Source organism: Phocoena phocoena, chromosome 15 (genome assembly GCF_963924675.1).
Source record: "Phocoena phocoena chromosome 15, mPhoPho1.1, whole genome shotgun sequence".
NCBI lineage: Eukaryota > Metazoa > Chordata > Mammalia > Artiodactyla > Phocoenidae > Phocoena > Phocoena phocoena.
In genome coordinates this window covers 20,531,266-20,555,214 of record NC_089233.1, presented here as the reverse complement: position 1 = coordinate 20,555,214, position 23,949 = coordinate 20,531,266, and the positions used below count along the sequence as shown (strand labels likewise).

The window sequence follows — 23,949 nt, the reverse complement described above, 5'->3', positions numbered from 1 at the left end:
TAGAGACAGATGCTCGATCCTGTTCAAGGCTGGGTTTTGCTGTTGTTTTGTTTATTGGCAAGGCCACTTCCTGGACAGCCTGTGCTCTTGTATCAGGACACACAGCATTGGTCACTACTGGTGCACATTGCCCCAAATCCCCAAAATCGGGGGTGCAAAATGATGATCCTCTAATTGTATCACTCCCTCTTCAGTTATTAGCTGGATGAAACCAGAACTCTTAACAGCTATTTTACAAGGACAAAAAAAAAAGTCAGATGAAGGGAGCCATAGATTAAGGGATTTCAAAGGCATATCAACCAATCACATGTCAACGTCATTTGGATCCCAGTTTAAACAAATAAATTGTAAAACCAGAATTGACCTCTGTGAGACAATATAAATTGAATGTTTAATAATATTAAGGAATTTTTGTTAGTTATGTTTAGCATGGGTTTTTAAGAGTTCTTGTAGAGATACACATAGAAATGTTAACAAATAAAACTATGATGTCTGAGATTTTCTTCAAAAATATGGGAGGGAGAGTGGGGGCAGGTAGAGATGAAACATGACTGGCCGTAGGGGATTTTTTTTTTTTTTTTTTTTTTGCCTGTGTTGGGTCTTCGTTGCTGCGTGTGGGCTTTCTCTAGTTGCGGCGAGCTGGCTTCTCATTGCGGCGGCTTCTCTTGTTGCGGAGCACGGGCTCTAGGTGCACGGGCTTCAGTAGTTGTGGCACGTGGGCTCAGTAGTTGTGGCTTGTGGTCTCATAGAGCGCAGGCTCAGTAGTTGTGGCGCACAGGCTTAGTTGCTCTGCGGCATGTGGGCTCTTCCCAGACCAGGGCTCGAACCCGTGTCCCCTGCATTGACAGGTGGATTCTTAACCACTGTGCCACCAGGGAAGTCCCGTAGGGGATTGTTGAAGCTGGTGGTGGGCTTCATTCTCTCAACTTTTTATGTTTGAAAAGTTCCATATCAAAAAACAGTAACCAAATTATCTGAAACTACATTATACTGTTGCTTCTTCCGTGAGCATCTTTATGCAAACATTTTGTGTTGTTGCTGAATTATTTCCTTAGGAGACATTCTCATGACATAAGATAGGATCCTAGATGGGGCTCTTCACACCTCGTTGTGAAGTTCTCTCTTTCCTGGCCTCTGCTTGCACCCTCTCCTGATTCACAGCCCTCCATCTCCGTCTACTTTCCTCTTTACCTGAGCTCCTGAGGTTCCCCGACAAGCCCACCTGTCTGCATTCTGCCAGCTCCTTGCAGCAAACACTGCCTGGAGCCGCCCTCTCACTCTTATGATCTGTATTAGTTTCCTGTGGCCGCTGTAACAAATGACCACAAACTGGGTGGTTTAAAACAACGGAAATTTATTCTTTCACAGAGGAGGCTAGAAGCGGGCAGTCCCGGTGTCAGCAGGACCAGGCTCTCTCCAGAGGCTGCAGGGGAGAATCCTTTCTTGCCCCTTCTAGCGTCTGGTGGGCCCAGGTGTTCCTTGCCTTCTGTCTGTGTAACTCCAATCTCTGCCTCCGTCTTCACATGGCCTTCTCCTCTGTATCTGTGTCTCCTCTTCTGTCTCTTTAAGGACACTCATGGTTGGATTTAGGGCCCGCATGGATAAAAGAGGCTGATCTCATCTCAAGATCCTGAATTATGTCCGCAAAAACCCCTTCTCCAAATAAGATCACACTCCCAGGTCCCTGGTGTTAGGACGTGGACATCTCTTTTTGGGGGCCACCGTTTAAATGACCATATGACTTACAAGACCGTGTAGATGAGACAGATGAAAACATCAAATAATCTTCTTTTTCATCACTCATGGCTAAGCCAGAGAGCCTAGTCCCACCCTTCCTCACCCTTCTTTCCCAAGGGAGTCCAGGAATCTCCTCTCTGGTGGGTGCATGGGTGCAGGTAAAGGGACAGAATGACCTGTTGCTCACCTCTCCCTTCCTAAGCCTCTCTGAGCAGTAATCTACCCGAGCCCTGGAAAGGGGAGGCATCAGCTGGGGTGGGGTGGGCCCTGCTCTCTAGCTGATGGTGTTTCTTTCAGGAACTTCACACGCATCTTCCACCCTGATTATGGCAACTGTTACATCTTCAACTGGGGCATGAAGGAGAAGGCCCTCCCTTCAGCCAACCCGGGAGCTGAGTTTGGTAAGTGTTGGTTTGTCCTGGAGCCAGGGCCATGAGGATTTAAATCCTATCATGTGGGCTGAAAGACCAAATTACCATCGGCCATTGAGGGGCAGGACCGAGGTTAGAGGGAGGCCGGCACGTGAAGGGGCAGCCTCTACTGTGTGCACGGGGGCTAGGCCAGGTGCCTTCTCAGCCGTCCCCCCACCCAACGCTCGTAAATCCCTGGGGTAGCGACTGGTGTGCCCATTTTGCTGATGAGGAAAGCGAGGTAGCAGGAAGCTTAGTGGTCGAGAGCACAGGCTTCTGTGACTGGGTGGAATCCCAGCTCCACCATTTATCCCCGGGTGATGCTGAGCTGAGACTTAACTTCTCGAAGCCCTTGTTTCCCCATATCGAACAGAGCAGAGCATATATATGGTATAGAACTCATCGAATCATCCTGGCCTAAGGCAGGTAGACCTCTGAGCACAGAGCAAGCAGCCTTGTCTCTAAGCCTGGCAAGTAGCAAATGCTCGATAAATGCAGATATTCTGAGAAGTTGTAAATAATTTGCCCACGCTCACATAGTTACCCTGGGGCAGAGCCCTTACTCTCAGCCTTGTTTCTGTGCAGTTCTTGAGAGACAGAGAGCAGGTGAAGTAGTGAACAGAAGGGAGGAAGAAGAAGTGGTTGATAGCAGAGGCTGCTCATTTTGGGAGAAAGGCTGGTGGACTCAGCATGTGCACCAGGCCTTGGGGAGCAAATCCTTCCTCCCCGCTCAGGTTCTGCCCTCCCCAGCCATCAAAGAGCAGGTGTCATTCAGCAACTGTCAGGGCTGCTGGTCAATAGGGGTGTGGGTGGGCTGCCCACCCTTCACCACCCCTGTGCCCCTGAAGACATTGGGTATCACAGAGGTGCTGGTCAACTCAAGTCTATACGAGAAGATGATTAAGATCAAGGAGCCTGGCTGCCTGTTTAGAAGCCCAGCAACCCTCCACTTCCTCACTGAGTGACCTATGACAACATCCCTTCTCCTCTATGAGCCTCAGTTTCCTCATCTGTAAAATGGGGACGATAATTGTACCTAACTCATACGCCCCTTGAAAGCACCAGTGGGATCATGTAAATAAAGCCCTTAGCCCAGCACTCAGCATGTAGCAAGTGCTCAATAAATGCTAGCCTTCTTGTCCTAACCACCTAGCCCGGTCCCATGGTGCATAAAATGATGGGTCTGGTCTCTCCCTTCAAGAAGGGAACAGTGGAGTGGGGCAGGAAGACAGATAATAAAAGAAGAATCTCAAGAGTGAGAGAGGTGCTTGGAAGGAAAGTTCCAGGGCTAGGAGAGCATATCGCAGAGATCCTGAGACCCAGTCTAGGTAGTCAGGGAAGGCTTCTGAAGGAAGTGACACTTGGGCTGAGATCTGAAGGAAGAGCAAGAGTTTCTAGGTGAAAGGTGAGGCTGGAGACAGCATTCCAGAGAGAAGGGAGAGCGTTACGAAGTCCCAGCAGCAGGAAGCATCACGGCAGCCAAGGGAAGTGAGTGGAGAGCGTGAGGACCTGTGTGATTGGAGGTAGGACTGCCTGTGCTGTGGCCCTAGGTCTACCTGCCCTGTGGAAGAGAGATCATGGCGGGTGGTATAGGGGGCAAAAGGAGCCCAGAGAGGAGACCATGGTGGCTTGGACTCGAATGGGGGCCTTAGAGAAGGCAAGAAGTCTGGATTTTCGTAAAGTGGAGCCAGCTTCCTGCACAGACCCTTGGCTGGAGGGGACTTGGACCAGTGGGTGGTGGGTGTCCCTTCGGCCTTGGGGAGCGAGCTCAGGCAGCCCTCGGCCCCATCTTCCCCTCAGGCCTGAAGTTGATCCTGGACGTGGGCCAGGAAGACTACGTGCCCTTCCTCACGTCCACGGCCGGTGCCCGGCTGATGCTTCACGAGCAGATGTCGTACCCCTTCATCAAAGAAGAGGGCATCTTCGCCATGTCGGGGATGGAGACTTCCATCGGGGTGCTGGTGGTATGGCTGCAGCCCAAGGGCACCCCACCTGCCCAGCGCCCACCTCCCAGGGCCTGAGAGCCAGAGATCCAGGCCTCCCCAAGCCCTGGATCTCCTCACCATCCACTCCTGCCTCGCCTTCTGGCTAGAACCACACCGGGCGGCCACACTCTGGGGGAAGATGAGTGCCCCCCAAGCACTGGCACCTGCTGGGACATCAGCCCTCTATCCCCTCTCAGCATCCCCTAGACCTGCATGCTAGATGGGAGGGAGGAACAGAGGGGGCTTCCTAGGGGTGACCAGGGGCCCCTCCACAAAAATCTTCTCACACAGGACAAGCTGGAGCGCAAGGGCGAGCCTTACAGCCAGTGCACCGTGAACGGCTCCGACGTCCCCATCCGAAACCTCTACAGCGACTACAACACGACCTACTCCATCCAGGTGGGAAGATGGTGCAGCCTCGTGACGCTGGGGCCCCATCCACATCTACCTAGCCTGAGGCCTGAGGTCTCTGGGAAAGCTAATCCCAGCAAGGCTGACTCTGCTGGATCTTTGGGACCAGAGGGTGCCCTGTCCTGGTTCCCACCGGGGCCCAGGGCTGGCCGCTTCTCCACCCTGCTTTGTAGGTGTGCCCTTGGGGTCTCGCTCTGGGGTCTCCCAAGAAGAAGCCTTGTGTATGTTAAGGGTTTACGTGAATTACAACATCATTTAATCCTTTCAATACCCCTACGGGCAATTATATACTAACAATAATTACTAATTATTGTTAACGTATTATGCTATTAATAGCATTTATTATATATGCCATTTATTATAAGTATTAATATACTAATAACAGCAGGCTTCTGTGCTAGGCAGGCACTGTTCCACGTGCTTCACATATAGACATTAAATCATTTAACCCTCACAACAACCCTAAGATGTAGATACTATTATTAGGAATGAAGAAATTGGGGTTTACAGAACCCCAGTCCAAATGCCTTATTGATGTACCTGAGAAGTCCCTCTTTGTATCTGGCCTCAATCCCCCTTGCTGCAGCTGGGGGCTTCCCCCTTATGCTGATCTCCAAGGTCAGCCCAGGAGGCCTGGCCTCAGACCTGGCCCCAGTGGAGAGGACACACTGAGTCTTTGCAAAAGTGACCACTTGCTGACACTTTTTCTCCCAGCCCAGTATTCCTTGGTGGATAAGGAAACTGAGGCATAACAAGGGCCATGGCAGAGCAGTGCCTGGCTCCGTGTCTGAGAGCCCCAAGCAAGGTGTGGTCTTCCCATTTGCCTTAGTCAGGGGACTCCACTCTCCCCCATGCCCGCCTGCCCGCCCACTCCATCCAGCTGACCCCAGGCAGCCCACACTCTGACGCTTCTGTCTAGAGGGGCTTCTGCCTGCGAAGGAGAGCTCAGGGAACCTTCCAAGCCTCTGGAGGGAGGACAGATGGACAGACAAGACAGCACAGGGAGGTGGGGAGCACGGAGGGGGAGGCCAGAGGCATCAGGCCCCAGCCCTGGAGGCCTCATTCTAGAAAAACCTCAGTTCTTGCTTCGTCCAGTCCAGTGCAGTCACCACTCTGGCCGGAGACCTTGGCAAAGCCCCAGGCCCTGGTCAGGTGCTCGGCCCGCCCAGGCCCCCGCCCTAGCCCAGCCTCAGCTGGGCCCTGGAGAGGACTCCCTCCTTCCAGGTGAGACAGTGAGGTCTGGGCGAGTGGGAGACACTTGGCCAAGTCAGGGCTCCCTTCTGACCCCACTGCCCCTGACCTTGCCCCAGACCCGCTCCTCCCGGCTGTGCCATTTCATCTGCCACCTCCCCCCTCCCCCCGGCCACTTCCTCCTGCAGGGAGCCCACAGGTTTGCCAGGGAGGACAGAGGAGAGGATGGGTTGGCCTGGGGAGCAGCAGGCAGGAGAGCTGAAGAGAAGCTGTGGGCTCCTTGGCCGGGGTGGGAACAGGGGGTCCTCCAGAGGCAGCGCTTGGGAACCTGGGCAGCAAGAGACGTGAGGAATGGCTGCTTCCGTTCGCTGAGCGCCCCATGGCAAGCCGACCTCCCCGCCTGAGCAGACGGGAGCGACAGGAGTAAACTGAGGCTCGGAGGCTAAGGGCTGGCCCCGGGACACATAGCTCGTCTCTGAGTGGAATGACCTGAAAACCCAGTATGAGTAGATTCATCTCAACCAGCCCGGGGCCGGGGCGGGGGGAGGCGAGGGCTGAGTCCGCTCTCCCCCTCCCCCATCCCCAAACAGGGGACATTCTGTACAAGGTCACTTCCTCTTCCCTCCACTCTGAGCAATCACAGCACACTTCTCGCCTTCCCTGAGTGTTTCTCTCCAGGAAGAAGGAGCACAGGGCAAGCCTGCCTGTCTTCCCTTCTGGGTCCTTCCACGTAAAGGACTCGGAAAGCTGCTGGCAGCCTTGTGACAAGCGCTATCTAAGAGTTAGCTTTTTTTTTTTTTTTGGCCACGTGCAGATCTTAGTTTGCTGACCAGGGATCAAACCCGTGCCCCCTGCAGTGGAAGCGCAGAGTCCTAACCGCTGGACCGCCAGGGAAGTCCTCAGAGTCAGCTTTAGTGCTGGAACAAGCCACCCCTCCCCATGTCATCCGTGGGGCCCCAACTCTGAAAGGTGGCAGGGGCCATCCTCAGAGAGCTGGCGTCTGGCCCGAGCCCCTCTACGGGGGCCAGGGACAGAGGAGGACCACCACGCCCCAACTTGGAGGAGGCTCGGCCACTGCTTCTGCGCAGGAGGGGCCCCGCCCCCCGACCCCAGCCCCCGTGGCCTGGGCAGCAAGCTCTCCGGGCCCCCTTCCCCCGGGGCTGGGACGGGGACATCACCGTCAAGTCTGCATTCTCTCTGTACCTCCTTCACCCCCAGGCCTGTATTCGCTCTTGCTTCCAAGACCACATGATCCGTAACTGCAGCTGTGGCCACTACCTGTACCCGCTGCCCCGCGGAGAGAAATACTGCAACAACCAGGAATTCCCAGACTGGGGTGAGTGGGCAGCCCCGGGGGACCGGCCACCCGCCAGCTGGGCCACTGCCCCCGAAGGCCCTGACCACAAGGGAGGTCGGAGCTCCAAGCCCTCCGTCCCCGTCCTCTCAGACCACAGCCCCTCTCGCCGCTCCCCCTACTCTTCGACTCCACTAACTGTACACTTGAAACACGTATGTTCGGGAGAGAATTTGTCCTTGAGACCTGAAGCCACAGGCGGAGGAGCCCCTGCTGGGCTCACACTGAGCTGGGATCCAGGCTTGGAGTCCGAACACCGATGGATGTTGTCAGCAGCAAAGAGCATCCCACCACCTCTTTTTCTTTTAACCTTTTATTTATTTATTTTACTTTTTGGCTGCATCGGGTCTTAGTTGCGGCACACGGGATCTTCATTGAGGCGTGTGGGATTTTTCGTTGCAGTGCACGGGCTCTTTGTTGCGTCGCGCAGGCTTCTCTCTAGCTGTGGCATGCGGGTTTTCTCTTCTCTAGTTGTGGCACGTGGGCTCCAGAACGCATGGGCTCTGTAGTTTGCGGCACACGGGCTCTCTAGTTGAGGCGCACGGGCTCAGTAGCTGTGGCCCGCGGGCTTAGTTGCCCTGTGGCAGGTAGGATCTTAGTTCCCTGACCAGTAATCGAACCCGCATCCCCTGCATTGGAAGGCGGATTCTTTACCACTGGACCACCAGGGAAGCCCCCTACCACCTCTTAAAACTAACAAAATGTGTGGACAAGAGGGGAAAACTTTACCGCTTCCAGCCACCCATCGCTCCCACATGACCCCATCACCCCGGCCCACCGGCCAGGATCGGGTGACAGGTGGAGGGAAAGCTGCTCTGATGCTGAGCTGGGGCTGGGATGTCTGGGGAGAGGATCCCCCAGGCCAGGCTGGGGTGAAATGGCTGGCGACGGGGCGGGTTGGGGGTGGATGTAGGTGATTCTCCATGACCAGGGGGGTTCGGATTGAGGTAACTCCCCCCACTCAACCTAAGCACAGGCCTTAGGTGGCCCAGGGCCAGGAGGGCAGAGGGCAGCCTGAGGCTCAAAGCACAAAACCCCGCTCAGAGTCGCTCTCCCCACCCCCTACCACTCAGCCTATTGCTACTCGGCCCTGCGCATGAGCCTGGCGCAGAGGGAGACCTGCATCGATGTCTGTAAGGAGTCCTGCAAGTGAGTCCTGCCCGGAGGCTCGTGTGGGCGGCGGGGCGGGCTGTGGATGGTGGGGCAGCGGCGGGGACAGTGACAGGCTGCCTCCTCTCTTCCAGTGACACGCAGTACAAGATGACCATCTCCATGGCCGTCTGGCCTTCTGAGTCCTCTGAGGTGAGTCAGGGGCGCGGCCAAGCTCCTGGCTGCCCATCTTTGGGCGGGAAGCAGGTCGGGGCAGAGGTCTGCAGGCTGTTTGGAACTTTACAGAGGGGGGTTCCTCCCTCCTTCCCCTCCCACCCTGCTTACTTCCACCCATGTCCCCCAAGCACCGTGCTGGGGACACAGCAGTAAGCAGGACACACAGTCCTTTGCCCTTATGGAGCGTACTTTCTACCTGGAGAGACAGACAATATACAGAAATAAGATCATTTCAAATGGCTGTGTAGGGTAGACCAGATGATGAAAGGGTAACTGGGGGAAAAGAGGCCTTAGGGTAGTCAGGGAAGACCTCCCTAAAAAGGTGACATTTGAGTTAAAACTGGAGGATGGGGCTGAGCCAGGCTGGGCAGGTCTGGGGAGGATCTGGGCAGAGGGAACGGCAGGTACAAGGGTCAGAGGTGGGAAAGAGCTGGCACAGGGAGGCCGGGCCTATGGGGGAGAGCCTAGAGAGCCGAGTGCATTCTCCTCAGAACGGCAGCCACGGCGTGTGCTGTCACCCTCCCCTTTCTCCCTGGGCCAACACATGGTCCCCCAGGGGCTTCAAGAAGATACAGGGCTGTGGTCTGCCTCCACAGGTAGCACGGCCCATGATTGGGAGGGGATGCTGCAGGGCACCATTGTTTTCAGCTGCCTTTTTGGGTTCCAGGACTGGATTTTCCATGTGTTGTCAGAGGAGCGGGACCAGAGCCCCAATATCACCTTGAACAGGTGAGCTCAGAGTCTGGATGGGCCAGGGAAGGCAGAAGAGAGGAGGAACCAGAGCCTCAGGGGAGGGGCTTGGGCATAGAGCCGCTACTCAGTCACCTTCTCACACTGATCAGATTCAGAAGCAAGCCTAGAGGAGCACTGAGAGAGGCCAGCCAGGGGGGCTCAGAGCCTACCGCTTCCTAAAGGAGAGCCTGTTCTTCCATCTGTCACCTGGCCATCCAGCCATCCACCCCTCCAGTCCTTTCATCCTTGTACCCATCCACCCATCTATCCATCATCCATCCTTCCAGTCTTCTACCCACCCATCTCTCCACTCACACATCCATCCATCCATCCACCCCTCCATTGTCCATCCTTCCATTCTTCCACTCATCCATCCACCCACCCTCCCTCCATCCATTCAACCATTTTTCCATCCATTCAACTCAAACATGCATTGAGCACAAGAAAGACAGAAGATTCAGTCTATCAGGAAGTTCGAGTCTAGAGGACAGAGATATGCGAACAGGGCTTATGATGATGGGAGTCTGCCCAGGACCCTTCCTGCGGGATCCCAGCAGGGAAGGAGGTTCCTTCTTCCTGAGAGATAAGGGAGGTCTATATAGGGAGATGACACTTGAGCCGATCCTCCAAGGAGGAGTAGTAAATACTCAGACAAATAAGAAGAGGCAGCAATGTCCCGGCAGAAGCCTGGAGGTGTGAGAGAGCATCGCCTTTCTGAGGACCATCTCGGGTCCCCTGACAGAGAGCCAAGGCTCAGGACTCTATGTCAAGCCTACTGTCCATGGGCTGTGAGTGGGAGAGGGGAGCCCGGAGCTGATCCTCAGGACTGTCTCAGGCCCCAGGGTCCTCTGGAGAGCTGGTTCAGAAAGGGGCACACAGGATGGGTGCTGGGCAGTGCTGCCTTTTGTGGCCCCAAGGCCTGGAGGGGCCCTTCCTGGCTCTTGTTTGGACCTCACCACTCCTGGGAGTGGCAGGTGAGAAGCTCGAGCCAGAGGAGGGCCTTGCTGCCTTTCGTGCGTGCATGTGTATGTGTGTGTGTGTGTGTGTGTGTCTGTCTGTCTGTCTTGGGGAGAGGGCACCAGCTCCCTTTGCTGCCTCCTGCAGGAAGGGAGTTATCAAGCTCAACATCTACTTCCAAGAATACAACTATCGCACCATTGAGGAGTCAGCAGCAAATAACGTGAGTCTGGGGGCTCCTGGCACCTCGGCCCCGCCTGCAGTCCCTCCACCTGGTACCCAGAGGACGGTCCCTTAAGCAGTGTCAGATTACTTCCCTGCGCTGAGACGGTCACCCTTTCCCCCTTTCTGGCCAACAACCCACCTCACAGGAACCCGTGAGGCTGGGCTTGAGGCAGGAATCTGTGGCCCGACCAGCCCCCCTTCCCCGGCCGGGCCCTCAGTCCCCTGCTCCCCACAGATCGTCTGGCTGCTCTCAAATCTGGGAGGACAGTTTGGCTTCTGGATGGGGGGCTCGGTGCTGTGCCTCATCGAGTTCGCGGAGATCATCATCGACTTCCTGTGGATCACCATCATCAAGCTGGTGGCCCTCGCCAAGAGCCTGCGGCGGAGGCGGGCCCAAGCCTGCTACGATGGCCCGCCGCCCACCGTGGCTGAGCTGGTGGAGGCCCACACCAACTTTGGCTTCCAGCCTGACACGGCCCCACACGGCCCCGATGCTGGGCCCCACCCCCATGAGCAGACCCCGCCCATCCCAGGCACCCCACCCCCCAACTACGACTCCTTGCGTCTGCAGCCACTGGACGTCACCGAGTCTGACAACGAGGGCGATGCCATCTAGACCCTGCCCATCCCGGGCAGCCCAGGAATTCGGACCTGAGCAGTGGAGACCGTCGCCCAAGGCCGCATTTTATGATGCCCTCTCCACAGGCCCGGGATGGGAGGGGGCCAAGGCCAGAGTCCAGGTCCTGCTACAGAGAGCCAGCAGCTCCTGGCCAGTCCCAGGCCGAGGGCTCCGTGGAGTAACGGTGCTGGTACGGATGTGGGAATTGTGTTCCTGCCCGCACCCTCCAACCTGACCCAATCCTTGGCCTGGGATGCCCCCGGGCAGGCTCCTCCCCTGGAGGCAGGCCACCTCCCTCCCAGGGCCGGTCACCGTCTGCCCCAGAGGTGAACAGGCAGCACGCTTGTGACCTTGTGAGTGGGTTTAGTGAGGGCAGCGTTGGTGGATAGCAGGCATCAGAGGCCCTGCCAGGTGGCACGTGTTTTGTTCTGGAAAATAAAAGTAGAAAACACAGAGTCTCGCTTTGTTCTTTGTCTGACTGGGCAGCCAGAGTGCCCTGGTGCATCTCTGGGGGTGAAAAGGCGTCCATAACAACTTGAGAGCAGAGGCCTGGCCAAAGAAAGGTCCAAGCTGGTGATTTTTAAAGTTTCTTTCAAGTTGTCCCTGAAACAGTGGCTTTGTGCCGTTTTCAGTGTCGTCCAACTTATTTCTTTGGGTTGCAAGAATCAAGAGAGAGAAAGAGAGGTAAGATGGGAGAAATACTCAAAACTGGCTTAAGCAAAAGCATCTCCAGCAGCTCAAGTGATGTCTGTTCTCTCTGCCTTCCCAGGCAGGCTGTCCTTACTTTACAGCAGCAAAGGGCCATCTGCAACTCCAAACTCAGCTAGGAGAGAGCACCTCTTTCCCAGTTGTCACAGCAAGTTCCCAGGCAGACTCTCATTGGTCACTGAGTGGGTCACGTGCCTGTCTCTGAGCCAATCATCAGTGTGCCCAACTGGCAGGCTGCTGGGATTGGTCAGACCCTGCCCATACCTGAGGCCAGTTGGCCCCCAGCAGAATCACACGGTCTGAGGGTGGTGGGGACATGGCTCCTAGGGGTGCTGGATAAAATATAGGCCACCAAGTTAAACTGGAACTTTAGATAAACAGCAAATTAATTTTTTAGTAGATGTACATCCATGTAATATCGGGGGCATATTAATAAATCATTCACTGTTTTTCTGAAATTCAAATTTAACTGAGCTTCCTGTATTTTTAATTGCTAAATATGGCAACCCTAATGGCTTCCCAAAAAGAGATCAGGGAGCTGTTATCAAAGAAGATTGTGGTCTGGCAGCTGCAGACAGCTGACCACTGCAGGGCCCTGCTGTCACCTGCTGGCCCTGGTGGTGAAGGAGCTCTCGCTTCAGACCCTGGGACCAGGGCATCCCAGCCCTGCTGGTCTAGAACACCTGGGTCCTTGGCCTGAAAGGCAAACAAGCTGTCCTCCCATTAAGTGCCCATGATGGCACCTGTGGAGGAAGGCGGTGTCACAGGCTGATGCCACTCCAGCCAAAGGCAGCACTGCTAGGGACTGAGTGGGGCAGGCCTTGGGGAAGCCGGGTTTCTGAGCTCAGGGCCAGGTGAGTCTGTACGCTGGAGTCTCAATTCTTGGTAATTACCACACTTACTACTATGACTAGGACTTTTATCAATAGCAATGGTAGTTGTTGTCACCACACTCACTATTATCTGTTGTTTTTAAACAATGGCTGTATTGTATCAAACACTTATGACATGCCAGGCACCAGGCCAAGTAGTTTATAAGTAAGTCTTATTTCATTGAATTCTCATAACCACTGAGAAATATGATCATGCCATTTTACAAGTAAATAAACTGACGCTTGGAGAGGTAAAGTAAGGTGCTAGACTAGATTGCTATTCTTGTAAGTGACATAGGCGAGACTCCTGGTCATAAGAATACCAGTTCCTCAGAGAAGCCCAGGGCTTTCATATTTATTATCTCATCTGAGGCTCTGGGGCAGGCAGAGCAATGATTATTATCTAACTCCATTTGCCAGCCCTTTGGTCACAAGTTAATCTGAACTTGAGCTAAAAGGGGAATTCATTGGTTCTTATAATTAAAGTCCAGGGATTTCAAGCTCGGCTGTATCCAGGGCTTCAGCTACAGGCTGTATTTTCTTCTGTGTCGATATCCCTCTCACACAGTTTCTCTCCATAGGCTACTCTTCCCTCCGTAGTCCCAGACTCCATTCCCTCAGCTCAGCAACCACAGCAGGAAGAAAGCTTTTCCTTCACAGTCCCAGCAGAAGCCTCGACAGTGAGGCTCATCTGGATCAGCCTGGGCCACATGCTCACCGTGAACCTACCACTGCGACTGAGGATGGGAGATGCTGCCTGGCCATCCTGGGGTGTATCTACAGCGGGCAGCCCCTTACAGACTCCTGTGAGAAGTTTTGCTCAGAGACGTGTTGAAGCGGAGCGGGAAGGAGCTTCTGGCCCCCAAAGCTGCTTGTAGATGGGAGACGGGGACCAGGCTGACGTGGGTATCAGTTGCCATCCCTCTCTTGGGGAGTACTGAGGGCTGGGGTGAAGATGGATAATGGCCCCATCTCCAAAAGCAGGCTCCGGGTCAGACAGACAGGCATTCCTCTCCCCTCCGGATCTAGAGGAGATACGGGCTGTCCTATTCCTACTCTGGGTTCCCATTAGAGCCATTTAAGGGTGACAAATTAGTCTAGCAGGGCCAAAATTGCCCAGAAAAATGGCATTCTGTAATTCCCTCCTCTACCCGCAAAGGGAAGGTAGGTTACGGACGCTAGAGGACTATGAAGTTAGCAGCTATTGTGTACTTACTACATGCTGTTGCCCCCACTGTGTCTCAGTGGCTCTTCAAATAACCCTATGAGTTAAGTACCATTATGACCCCTGTTTTTCGGATTAGGAAATGAGGCTCAGAGAAGCTAATGACTTTCCCAAGGTCATACAGCCGGAAGGTGGCAAAGCTGGGAATCAAGACCAAGCCTGTCCTAGTGGCACTCACCCACACTGGCACAGAGGTCACTGCAAAGAGGTTTCCACTTCAAAGCAGCTCTTTTCACCTTCCAGGTGACCAGCTCCCACTCCAAGGCAGGAGCCAGGCTCGAGCCCTGCCAGACACTCTGTGATCCACCACATGAGAAACCAAAATATTTTTCTTGGTGCGGATTCGCAGCTGATGCTCTTTCGGGGCCAGCCAAACTGGTTCCCAAGATGTGGGGACAGAATGTGTGGGAAGCCCTGGATGACAAGCCCAGAGAGACACGGCCCTGGCAGCCCAGTGGGGCTGGTTCAGAGGCCACATTCGTGGCGGTGCCCCTCCGGAGGGCTGGCACAAGCAGGCTAAACCAGCTGGGATTATCCTTTCCTGCCGAATCCTCAGTGCAGACAGCACAGCACATGAGAAGCACCCAAATATTCACTGAGGAAAGAAAACGGCCTTCTTTCATTTCACAGTACTTATTAATTGCACTTTCAAGACAGGATCATTTAAAAAATCATCTGAAAATTCCTCCCTGATAAATAATACACCTGTAATTTACAACCTTTTTTTTTGATTATACAAATGAACCACATCTATTTGAAATGAACTCTGTACAATCCCAGGCGGATTTTTAGAGCAAATCCATTCTGGGGGCTTCTGTGGCCCCGGAACTCCAGCCCCGACCCTCTTATCAGCCGGGTGCGTGGGGATCAGTAGTCCACACCCCGCATGGCGGCCACCGTGGTGGCGAGGCGACGGGGCAGGCCTCTGCTGACCTGTCTGTAATCCTCGGGTTTGGCCTTCAAGAGCATCACGGTGTTCTGGAGGGTGCGGGACGGCTGCAGGCCCAGGGCGTCCATCACGTTGATCAGGTAGTCTGTGGGGTGGGAGCAGACAGACACAGCTCAACAGACTCAGCACCGAGAGGACGAGCCCCAAAGGCCTCGCCGCGGTAAGGGACAAGACACACCCCAACCCCCAAGTGCTGGCTGCCAGGTCTGCCCTCAGCCCACAAGCCTTCACTCTGAGGGCTTTTCCAAGGGGTCAGACCTGCCTGTGAGCCTGGCCCGGGTCCAGGAATTCCAGTCTCATAAAGGAGTTGCCAACATCGCCCCATCCCCGCCACTCCCACTGCACACTCAGCTCTACAGCCCAGCCGACCTCAGCCGAAGCTCTACCCTAGGGACTCCTGCGTTCCCAGCCCTGCTCCCCAGTGGACCCCACTGACGACATGGAAAACCCAAGGGGTCAGGAGACACAGGGCTTATCTAAGCAGCTCCCGAAGATTTCCCAGCAGAGCCCCTACAGGGGGGACTTTGGACAGTGCAGGGGGCCAGGCCTGGTGTAACGCAGTTCCCACACCTCCCAGATAACCCCTTAGGGTACGAGTTAGGACAGATTACTGAGCCCACCCCCAGGCCAAGTCGATGAGCGTTTCCAAGAGAGGGTCTGAGGCTCCTGTCCTTCTGAAAAGCAGCAGTGCCCTCCAACCGGCGGGCAAGCTCGGGCAGCGCCGGCAGAGTGGAGGAGAAAAACGGGTTTCCGAGGTCAGGGTGACCTCAGTGACTCCATCCACCTCCCGAGTCTCTACTTCCACCTGTGGATGCAGTTCGTACCCATCAGGCAGCATGTTCGGGGGATGAAGTGGGACAAGGACCGCGGACGCGCCTGGAGTGACGCGGGTGGTCAGTAACCGGCTGCTCCTTCCCTTCCTCTTCCTGGGCAGCACGGCTGGCCGAGCCCGAGGCAGGGCGCTCTCCAGCCCCTCCCTCTTCCTGCTCTGTGGGACTGGGAGACGCATCACCCGGCAGGTCCCTCCTTATGTTCTGATGACCACCCACATTAATCTTTTCTGCCCAACTAGGCTGGAGCTCCAGGCACGGCTCTGTCTTCCCTGTGTCTTCTTTCTGAGGCCCGGCTCAGGGCAGAGCCCATAGGAGGTGCCCGCTCTGCCCTGGCTGCCTGAGTCATGTCCCAGCGAGCCGCTTCCCAGGAAGGGCACCACCAACCAGTCAGGTACCTGCCTCTGGCACATATTCACCCATAAAACTGTGAATTCCCCTCGACTGTCGGCCAGGACCTGCGAAACGGCAGCCCATGATCTACCACGACATCTTCTGTTCAGACGGCAAGAGTGTTTTTGGTTTTGTTACTTTTTTTTTCTGGCTGTGTTGGGTCTTCGTTTCTGTGCAAGGGCTTTCTCCAGTTGCGGCAAGTGGGGGCTACTCTTCATCGCGGTGTGCGGGCCTCTCACTATTGCAGCCTCTCTTGTTGTGGAGCATAGGCTCCAGATGCGCAGGCTCAGTAGTTGTGGCTCACGGGCCTAGTTGCTCCGCGGCATGTGGGATCTTCCCGGACCAGGGCACGAACCCGTGTCCCCTGCATCGGCAGGCGGACTCAACCACTGCACCACCAGGGAAGCCCCTTGGTTTTGTTACATTTTAATGCTTAATTTGAGCGTCTTTAAGGTGGCCACACACTGCCACAGACCTCTCCGCTCTCTATCGTGTTACCACCTGGCAACTTCCTGGCCCCTAAGCACACTCCCTCACAGCATAAGCTCAGTGAGCACAGGAACTGTCCAAACCTCTCTTGCATCCCATCTCCTAGCACGACGGCTGGCACATAACAGACACTCAGTCAACGCTGAGCGAGTGAGCAGATGGATGTGGACGGCAGCTTAACGGAAGGAGATGCGATGTGGACAAGTGAACTCTAGGGACCACCCCCAAATCTCACTCACTAGTTCCGCTGGTTCTCTCCTCAACGCTCCCGCCTATACCAACGGGGACCACCGACGAACATCTGAACCTCTTCATCTCTTCTCTGAACCTGTGCCCAGTGAGATAACAAAAGCTGGCTGCTGCCCTGTAACGGCTGAGAGCTGACCACGAATTAGCACAGAGCTGGGAGCTGGGGCAGCTGGGTTCCAGGTCTGGCCCCATCACGCGCTGCTCTGGGACCCGGAGCAAAGGGCCTCACGTCCATTTCTCCCTCAGCAAACAAGAGGCTGGCTCGGGCCTGGGGTCACCCAGGGCAAAGCTCTGGCTGGGTCCCCAAGGAGGTAATCTTTAAGGCTCCCACCACCCTCTCCCTCACCCGCTCCAAGAGCTGCCTCCAGCTAAAGAACAGGCAGGCAATGGACTGATACCAAGAGGCTGGGGAGATGCCCCGACCACCTGCCTGCAGTACCCCCAGCCTCAGAGCACCCTGCAGGCGGCATCATCTCCAGGGACGTGCGCCAGCAGGAGCAGGTGGGCACACACCCCTATGACCCGGGAGGCAGGCAGGTACTCGGATGGAGACCACGGGGCAACCCCGGCTGGGTGGCCTGGTGATGCACGTGCTCTGTGCCCCGCTTCCTCATCAGTGATGAAGGCAGGGGCGCTGAGCTCACAGGGGGTTTGAAGATTGCGTAAGCCTGTGGGTGCGTGAGCGCCTGGTTCAGCACCTGGCATGCCTGCGCACAGTGAGAGCTTATTCAACGTCAGTTTGCATGATGATTCTGTCGATGGGCAGAAGGCAAGGTGGGGCAAGGCGGCATCACACAAGTCTGCCTCACTCATCCCAACCCATCTCGGCAAAGCACCCCTTAATGGCTCTTAGCCTCGGCAGCTATCCGAGTCCACGGGGACACCTGTCAAAACACTGGTGTCTAGGCTTCTATCCTAGGCTTATTATGTCAGAATCTCTGGGGGTGGGGCCTGGGGAGTCCACATGTTTAACAAAGCTTCACAGACAAACCCAGAGCTGAAGTTGAGAGGAGACCTGGGACGACACACCTGGAGGGCAGGGGGCCTGACGGATGCAACAGGCCAGAGCTGACCCTCCCCCCACCCGTCCCAGAGACCCACCGATGTCGGTGGCCAGCTGCTTGGTGGAGTGCGGGGTAAGCTCAGGGATCTGGAGGACTGCGTCACAGTAGGTCTGCATCGTGGCTCTGGCGATAGAGCCCAGCCAGCTGTCGGCCATGTTGTCCAGCTCGGGCAGTTCGTCCCCTGGAAAGGGAAAGAGGGTCACCAAAGAAACACAGCCTGACCAGGAAGAACCGGCCACCAACAGCTCTTATGGGGCTCTTCGGGGTGACCAGGCCCCATGATAGGTGCCACATGCAATACGCAAAGCTACAGTCTCAATGGGCAATGCAGGAAACAGAGGACAATTACATCTTAGGTCAACTGGTATTGACTCAGTACAATGAGGATTCAGAAAAGAAAGCAATCAGGTGAGGCGGGACAACCTCAGAGGTCTCAAAGGCTGGGGGCAGATGCAGCCAGGCAGGCCAGGAGGAGTTCTGCAGACAGAGCAAGAGGGAGGGGGGCCCACACCACAGGTGAGAGGGTGGAGAACTGGCACAGCCCAGCAGGAGACAGACGGCAGTGCTGAAGACACAGGCGGCACATCAGAACCGAGACCTGGGTTCAAGACCAAGCCTGCCACTAATGAGCCGGGTGCCGCCCGACTGTTTGCTTCATCGGTAAAATAGAGATAACATCAGTCCTGGCTTTTCAGGGCTGCCGTGGGAATTATACGGGGCCCTCGGCGTGGGCCCTTCCGCACGCTTAGTGCCATGCGCACAGTAGCCATTAGTGCTAGAATGATCATTGGGGGTCGGGGGAGTATGTACAGGGAGCAGAGGGAAGTGTGTTAGGGGATTGGGCTGGGTCACAGAGGGCGCCCCGAGAACCACGTGCACCCCATGTAGTAGGGAGGAGGCAGTGACTGCAGGTTCCCTGCAAGGTTGTGAGAAGACGAGCCCATGTTGGGAGGGCCTGCCAGGCCAGGGCGGGGTGAAGGAGGGAGATGCAGCGGCCATCCAGGCACGAGAGGCACGGGCCTGACGCCTGAGGGCAAGGGGGATACCCCGCAGCAGAAGTGGAAAGAAGGGGAGAAATGAGAGCAACATTTTTTTATAAGTAAGTATGGAGCCAAGCAGTGGAAAATTAGAAGAAGATAAGCAAAATGCTACTACTACCACCACGAATAATAATAGTAACAGAGAATATAAAGTTACTTATAAACACCATCTGCTTAGAGAAGAGCCCAAAGGGCACGTGGGAACACGGCAACACCGGTGAGTGCAATGGTGGGATGATGTGATCTATTTTCTTTGAAAACTGTGACCTGTTTAACACAGAGCATCTGTACAACAAATACAAGCCAGAAGGCTAAAAATCAAAACAGGATAAACACAAATGAGGACAAGGACAATAATGTGTGAGCTAGCGTTTCCGCCTTGGAACTGGACTGGCTATAGTGTGGCCAGAAACACAGCTGGGAGGGAGGCTGGTTTGGGGGACAAAGCTTCTTCTCACTGACTCTGACCCAGAAAGGGCTGAACCTAACAGGCCAGAGCACCAAACACCTAGATTCTAGGGTTGTCGGACAGAACTGAAAGCTGATAGAAATGGATGAGAGGGAGACATGAAAATGAGTAAGAGACTTAGGCTGGTGCCTTGGGAGACCCTCCAGGTCAGGGGAAGAGGAGCCCAGAGACACAGATACATGGACACAGCGGGTGGCGGGCAGTCGTGTGTTAATTGCATTAAATCCCATTTGTGGAGACCCTGCCGGGTCTGGCACTGTCCTGGGTGGCCCTGCCCTTCAGGCACCCTCTGGCCAGGCAACAAAGACAGACCTCAACGAGGTCAGGGCTGCAACGGCTGCACATTCTGAGTCCAGCAGGAGCCCCCAACCAGGAGTGAGTGCCTGTGCTGACTTGGACAGATGGGCAGTTTGCCAAATGCACACAAGGAAAAAGAGCATTCTGAGCAGAGAGAACAAAACTCTTTTTTTTTTTTTTTTTTTTTTTGCGGTACGCGGGCCTCTCACTGTTGTGGCCTCTCCCGTTGCGGAGCACAGGCTCCAGACGCGCAGGCTCAGCAGCCGTGGCTCACAGGCCCAGCTGCTCCGCGGCATGTGGGATCTTCCAGACTGGGGCACGAACCTGTGTCCCCTGCATCGTCAGGCGGACTCTCAACCACTGTGCCACCAGGGAAGCCCAAAACTCATTTTTAAAAAGTGCCCATGATAAACAGAGCACATGTGAGATGGTCCTGTTTGTGAAGAAGTGCGGGTACGTGCAGATCCATAGAGAAAAGCACATGGGGAGAATAGTCCCTCAGATACTACCAGTGACTGTCTCAGGGCAGTAGATTTTTTTTTTTTTTTTTTTGCGGTACGCGGGCCTCTCACTGTCGTGGCCTCTCCCGTTGTGGAGCACAGGCTCCGGACGCGCAGGCTCAGCGGCCATGGCTCACGGGCCCAGCCGCTCCGCGGCATGAGGGATCTTCCCAGACCGGGGCAGGAACCCGTGTCCCCTGCATCGGCAGGCGGACTCTCAACCACTGCGCCACCAGGGAAACCCAGGGCAGTAGATTTTTAATCAAAACTTTTTTTTAATTTTGAAAATAAAGAAAAAATCCTTCTGAGTGGCTGGAATGTGAGTACGTGGGGCACAGGAGAGACAGAAATGGAGGCTATGAGGCCGCAAGCACTCCCCTGGGCAGGACTGGGAAGGGTCCCCAATGCCAGGCCACGAGGAGTTTGGATTTTGTCCTGTAGGTCCTAAGGGGCCATCAGAAGTTTTTAAGTGGGCAGAGAATCATTAGTCAGAGGGTGAGGGCAAGAACCAGGAAAGAGAAGCAAGACAGACAAAATGCAGGAAAGAAAAGAAATCTCAAGAAAAACGGGTTTTAAAAAGGCCAGGCTGGGCTCAGCAACGCTTGAGCTTTTGCAATGACTTCAGCAATGGCCTGGCCACGACAGATGGCGGCCCCTTCCTGAGCCATAGTCCCCGCAGGGCCGGCTCTTCCCGACCGAGGGCCCACCACGCAGCAGCAGCTCCGCAGAAAGGCTGCACCTGCCCATCAGATGACCTGCCGGAACCAGGAGCTGGGCCTTCTGCCTGTCAGCCAGGCCAGAGAGAGTGCAGGAGCCTCCCGGGCGCAGTGCCACACCTGGGAAGCACTTTTCCCCAGTGCCCAGAATCATGACTCCACGACAGCTCCGGCTGCCTCCACAGATCTCCCAAGTCCACTGCAGCCAAACCTGGTAACTACACAAAGGAAGAGGACCATGACATGTGGAGATTGGAGTTTTCCTGCAAATGCCTCTGCTCTAACCCACTGTGTTTGTGACCCTTGGACACATCCCTTTACAATTCCCAGAGTTCAATTTCCTCACAGGAAAAAGACTCACAATGATTTTTAAATCTCCCTCCTACTTATCATTTATCTAAGCCAAAAAGCTCCTATTGGCTGTTTAACCATCTGCTTCATAAAACTTTCAATGTTAAAACGGGAGAAAACTAGAACTAGTGCCAACTATTATATATAGGATGGCTAAACAATAAGGTCCTGCTACTGTATAGCACAGGGAACTATATTCAATATCCTGTGATACACCATAATGGTAAAGAATATGAAAAAAAATATACGTATATGTATAATTGAATCAGTTTACTGTATACCAGAAACTAACACAACACTGCAAGTCAACTATACTTCAATAAAATTTTTTAAACTTAAAAAGTGTATTAGCCAATAGATGAAAATAAGAATCACTTGGAGCCCTTGAGTCCAAGATGGCAGCACAGGAAGACCCTGAATTCACCTCTTCCCCCAGCACACCACACCCACAACTATTCATGAAATAACACCCACTGCATAAGAACTGAAAACCAGCTGAACAGCTTCCTCCGAAGCAAGGGAGAAGAGGGCCACATGAAGATGGGGAGGAGAGGCAAGATACAGCCTCACCAAACGCCCCACACAGTAGGGCAGGATCTCATGGGCAGAGCCCCTTCCTGAGCAGCAAGAGGTCTGTCTGTGCCCCGCGTCGGGCACCCCAACCCTGGGACCTGCAGCCAGACGAAGCCCCCCAAACATCTGGCTTTGAAAGCAATGGAGTTTATGTGCAGGGGACCCAGGGGTCTGTGGGAATCTGAGGTACTCCTGTTGAGGAGCTCGTGCACAGACCCACCCCAGGAACCAGCGCAAAGGCAGCAGTTTGAGAGGTGACTGGATTCTATGCGAAGGAGATTCCGCTGCTAATCTTAAAGCATCTGCCAATGGGGCAGGGAGTATCTAGGGTTGACCTCGGGGACAAAGGGGCTGGAAAACGCCATTTTGCACTCTCCCTCTCCCTCGGGGCGCTATGGACAGGCGCAGACATGGCCTCGGGAAAGCTGAGGGTGTGCCCCGCTCCACACTCTCCTCCCACATCGCTAAAAGCACAGGTGTGCCCTGCCCCCAGCGCTCCTTCCCAACCTTGCTAAAGCCAGTGGGCAAGTGCAGTCCACACAGGGAACAACACCTCCACGGGCCTGGCTCTGATAACCAGAGGGGCTTGTGCTCCTGGGCACAGGACTGTAACAATCAGAAAGTCAGTTCTGGGCAGGATATCACACCCAGGACACTATGCAGCAGACTGAGTCACATCCCCAGAGTCTGCAGGTGAAAAAGGGCCATTTAACTGTCCTGGAGCTTCAACCTGAGGGATAGGCTTCAGGGCTACAGAGGTGCCCTCAGGGAAGCAGGCAGGGAGGCACCATTCTTGCACCCTCCCTTGGCCTCACCAGTGCTCACTGGTACCTCCTAGCAAGGAGCTTATACACTCGTCTGAAGTCCCGATGCTTGCAACTGTTGCCCAGGAGACACCTCCAGATCTCCCAGTCTGGAGGTCAGCAGGGTCTATGATTGCAGTCCCATAGGACTGTATACATCTGCATACTTTAAAAGCTGCTGCCTGAGTATCTGGCTTCCAATCAGCCTGAATCTGGGTGCTGAGTGAGATCATTCCCTTTGGAACACTGACAGGTCCTGGTGCATCCTCAACAACTGGAGCCTATCAAGAATAAGCCAGGCTACTCAGACAATCACAGAGGTTTGAGAGACAACCAAGAGCTAGGGAAAAGTTGAATGATAAGGCTCATCTCCTATACAAGGTCACTCCTTCAAGACTGGGAGAGGTGGCTCCTTTGCCTATTACATAGAAGCCAACATAGAGAGCCAAGCAAAATGAGGAAACAGAGGAATAATTTCCAAATGAAAGAATAAGACAAAACCTGAGAAAAAGGCCTGAATGAAACAGAGTTAAGTAATCTACCTGATAAAGAGGCCGTAAAGATGCTCACCCAACTTGGGCAAAGAATGGATAAACATAATGAGCACATCTACAAAAAGGGAGAAAATGTAAGAAAGTACCAAACAGAAGCTGCAGAGCTGAAGAATACAATAAGAGAACTAAAAAATACATTAGAGGGGTTCAATAGCAGACTACATAAAGTAGAAGAAGAAATCACTGACCTGGAAGACAGAGCAGTGGAACTCATTCAAACAGATCAGCAAAAAGAAAAAAGAATTTTAAAAAGTGAGGATAATTTAAGAGACCTATGGGACAACATCAAGTAGATATAACATTTGCATTATAGGGGTCCCAGAAGGAGAAGAGAGACAGAAACGGGAAGAAAACTTATTTGAAGAAATAATGGCTAAAAACTTCCCTAACCTGGGGAAGGAAACAGACATTGAGGTCCAGGACACACAGAGTTCCAAACAAGATGAACCCAAAGAGATTCCCACCAAGATACATTAAAATTAAAATGTCAGAAGTTAAAGAAAGAATATTAAAAACAGCAAGGAAAAAACCCAACTTGTATGTGCAAGGAAACCACCATAAGATTATCAGCTGATTTTTTCAACAGAAACTCTGAAAGCCAGAGGGATTGGCATGTTATATTCAAAGTACTGAAAGGAAAAAACTTCCAACCCAGAATACTCTACAAGGCAAGGCTATCATTCAGAATTGAAAGAGAGTTTTCAAGACAAGCAAAAGTTAAAGGAGTTCATCACCACTAAACCAGCCTTATAAGAAATATTAAAGGGTCTTCTTTAAGCTGAAAAGAAAAGGTACTAATAACAAGAAAACATATGAAAATAAAAATCTCTCTGGTGAAAGATGAATATATAGTAAAGGTAGTAGATTAACTACTTATAAAGCTAGTAGGAAAGTTAAAAGAAAAAAGTAGTAAAATTAAC

The 23,949-nt window shown here is 53.9% G+C and overlaps 2 protein-coding genes across 3 annotated transcripts in view; one reads left to right on the top strand and one right to left on the bottom strand.

The window, feature by feature from the left end:
- The window catches only part of SCNN1B (sodium channel epithelial 1 subunit beta), a 31,628-nt gene extending 20,684 nt beyond the window's left edge, over positions 1–10,944 (top strand). Inside the window, exons 4-12 of one of the 2 annotated variants that reach the window (XM_065891844.1) lie at positions 2,035–2,138; positions 3,948–4,111; positions 4,424–4,531; positions 6,953–7,070; positions 8,162–8,237; positions 8,333–8,390; positions 9,082–9,143; positions 10,251–10,326; positions 10,564–10,944. In XM_065891844.1, the coding sequence (XP_065747916.1) occupies positions 2,035–2,138; positions 3,948–4,111; positions 4,424–4,531; positions 6,953–7,070; positions 8,162–8,237; positions 8,333–8,390; positions 9,082–9,143; positions 10,251–10,326; positions 10,564–10,944 (1,147 nt within the window). The remainder of the gene's footprint in view (positions 1–2,034; positions 2,139–3,947; positions 4,112–4,423; positions 4,532–6,952; positions 7,071–8,161; positions 8,238–8,332; positions 8,391–9,081; positions 9,144–10,250; positions 10,327–10,563) is intronic. The other variant, XM_065891845.1, reaches the window with a different exon arrangement.
- A 3,425-nt stretch (positions 10,945–14,369) lies between these two features.
- The window catches only part of COG7 (component of oligomeric golgi complex 7), an 82,949-nt gene continuing 73,369 nt past the window's right edge, over positions 14,370–23,949 (bottom strand). The window contains exons 16-17 of the mRNA XM_065892415.1: positions 17,764–17,907; positions 14,370–14,786 (exon numbers count right to left, since the gene is read on the bottom strand). Coding sequence (XP_065748487.1) covers positions 14,620–14,786; positions 17,764–17,907 — 311 coding nt within the window. The 3' untranslated portion in view covers positions 14,370–14,619. The remainder of the gene's footprint in view (positions 14,787–17,763; positions 17,908–23,949) is intronic.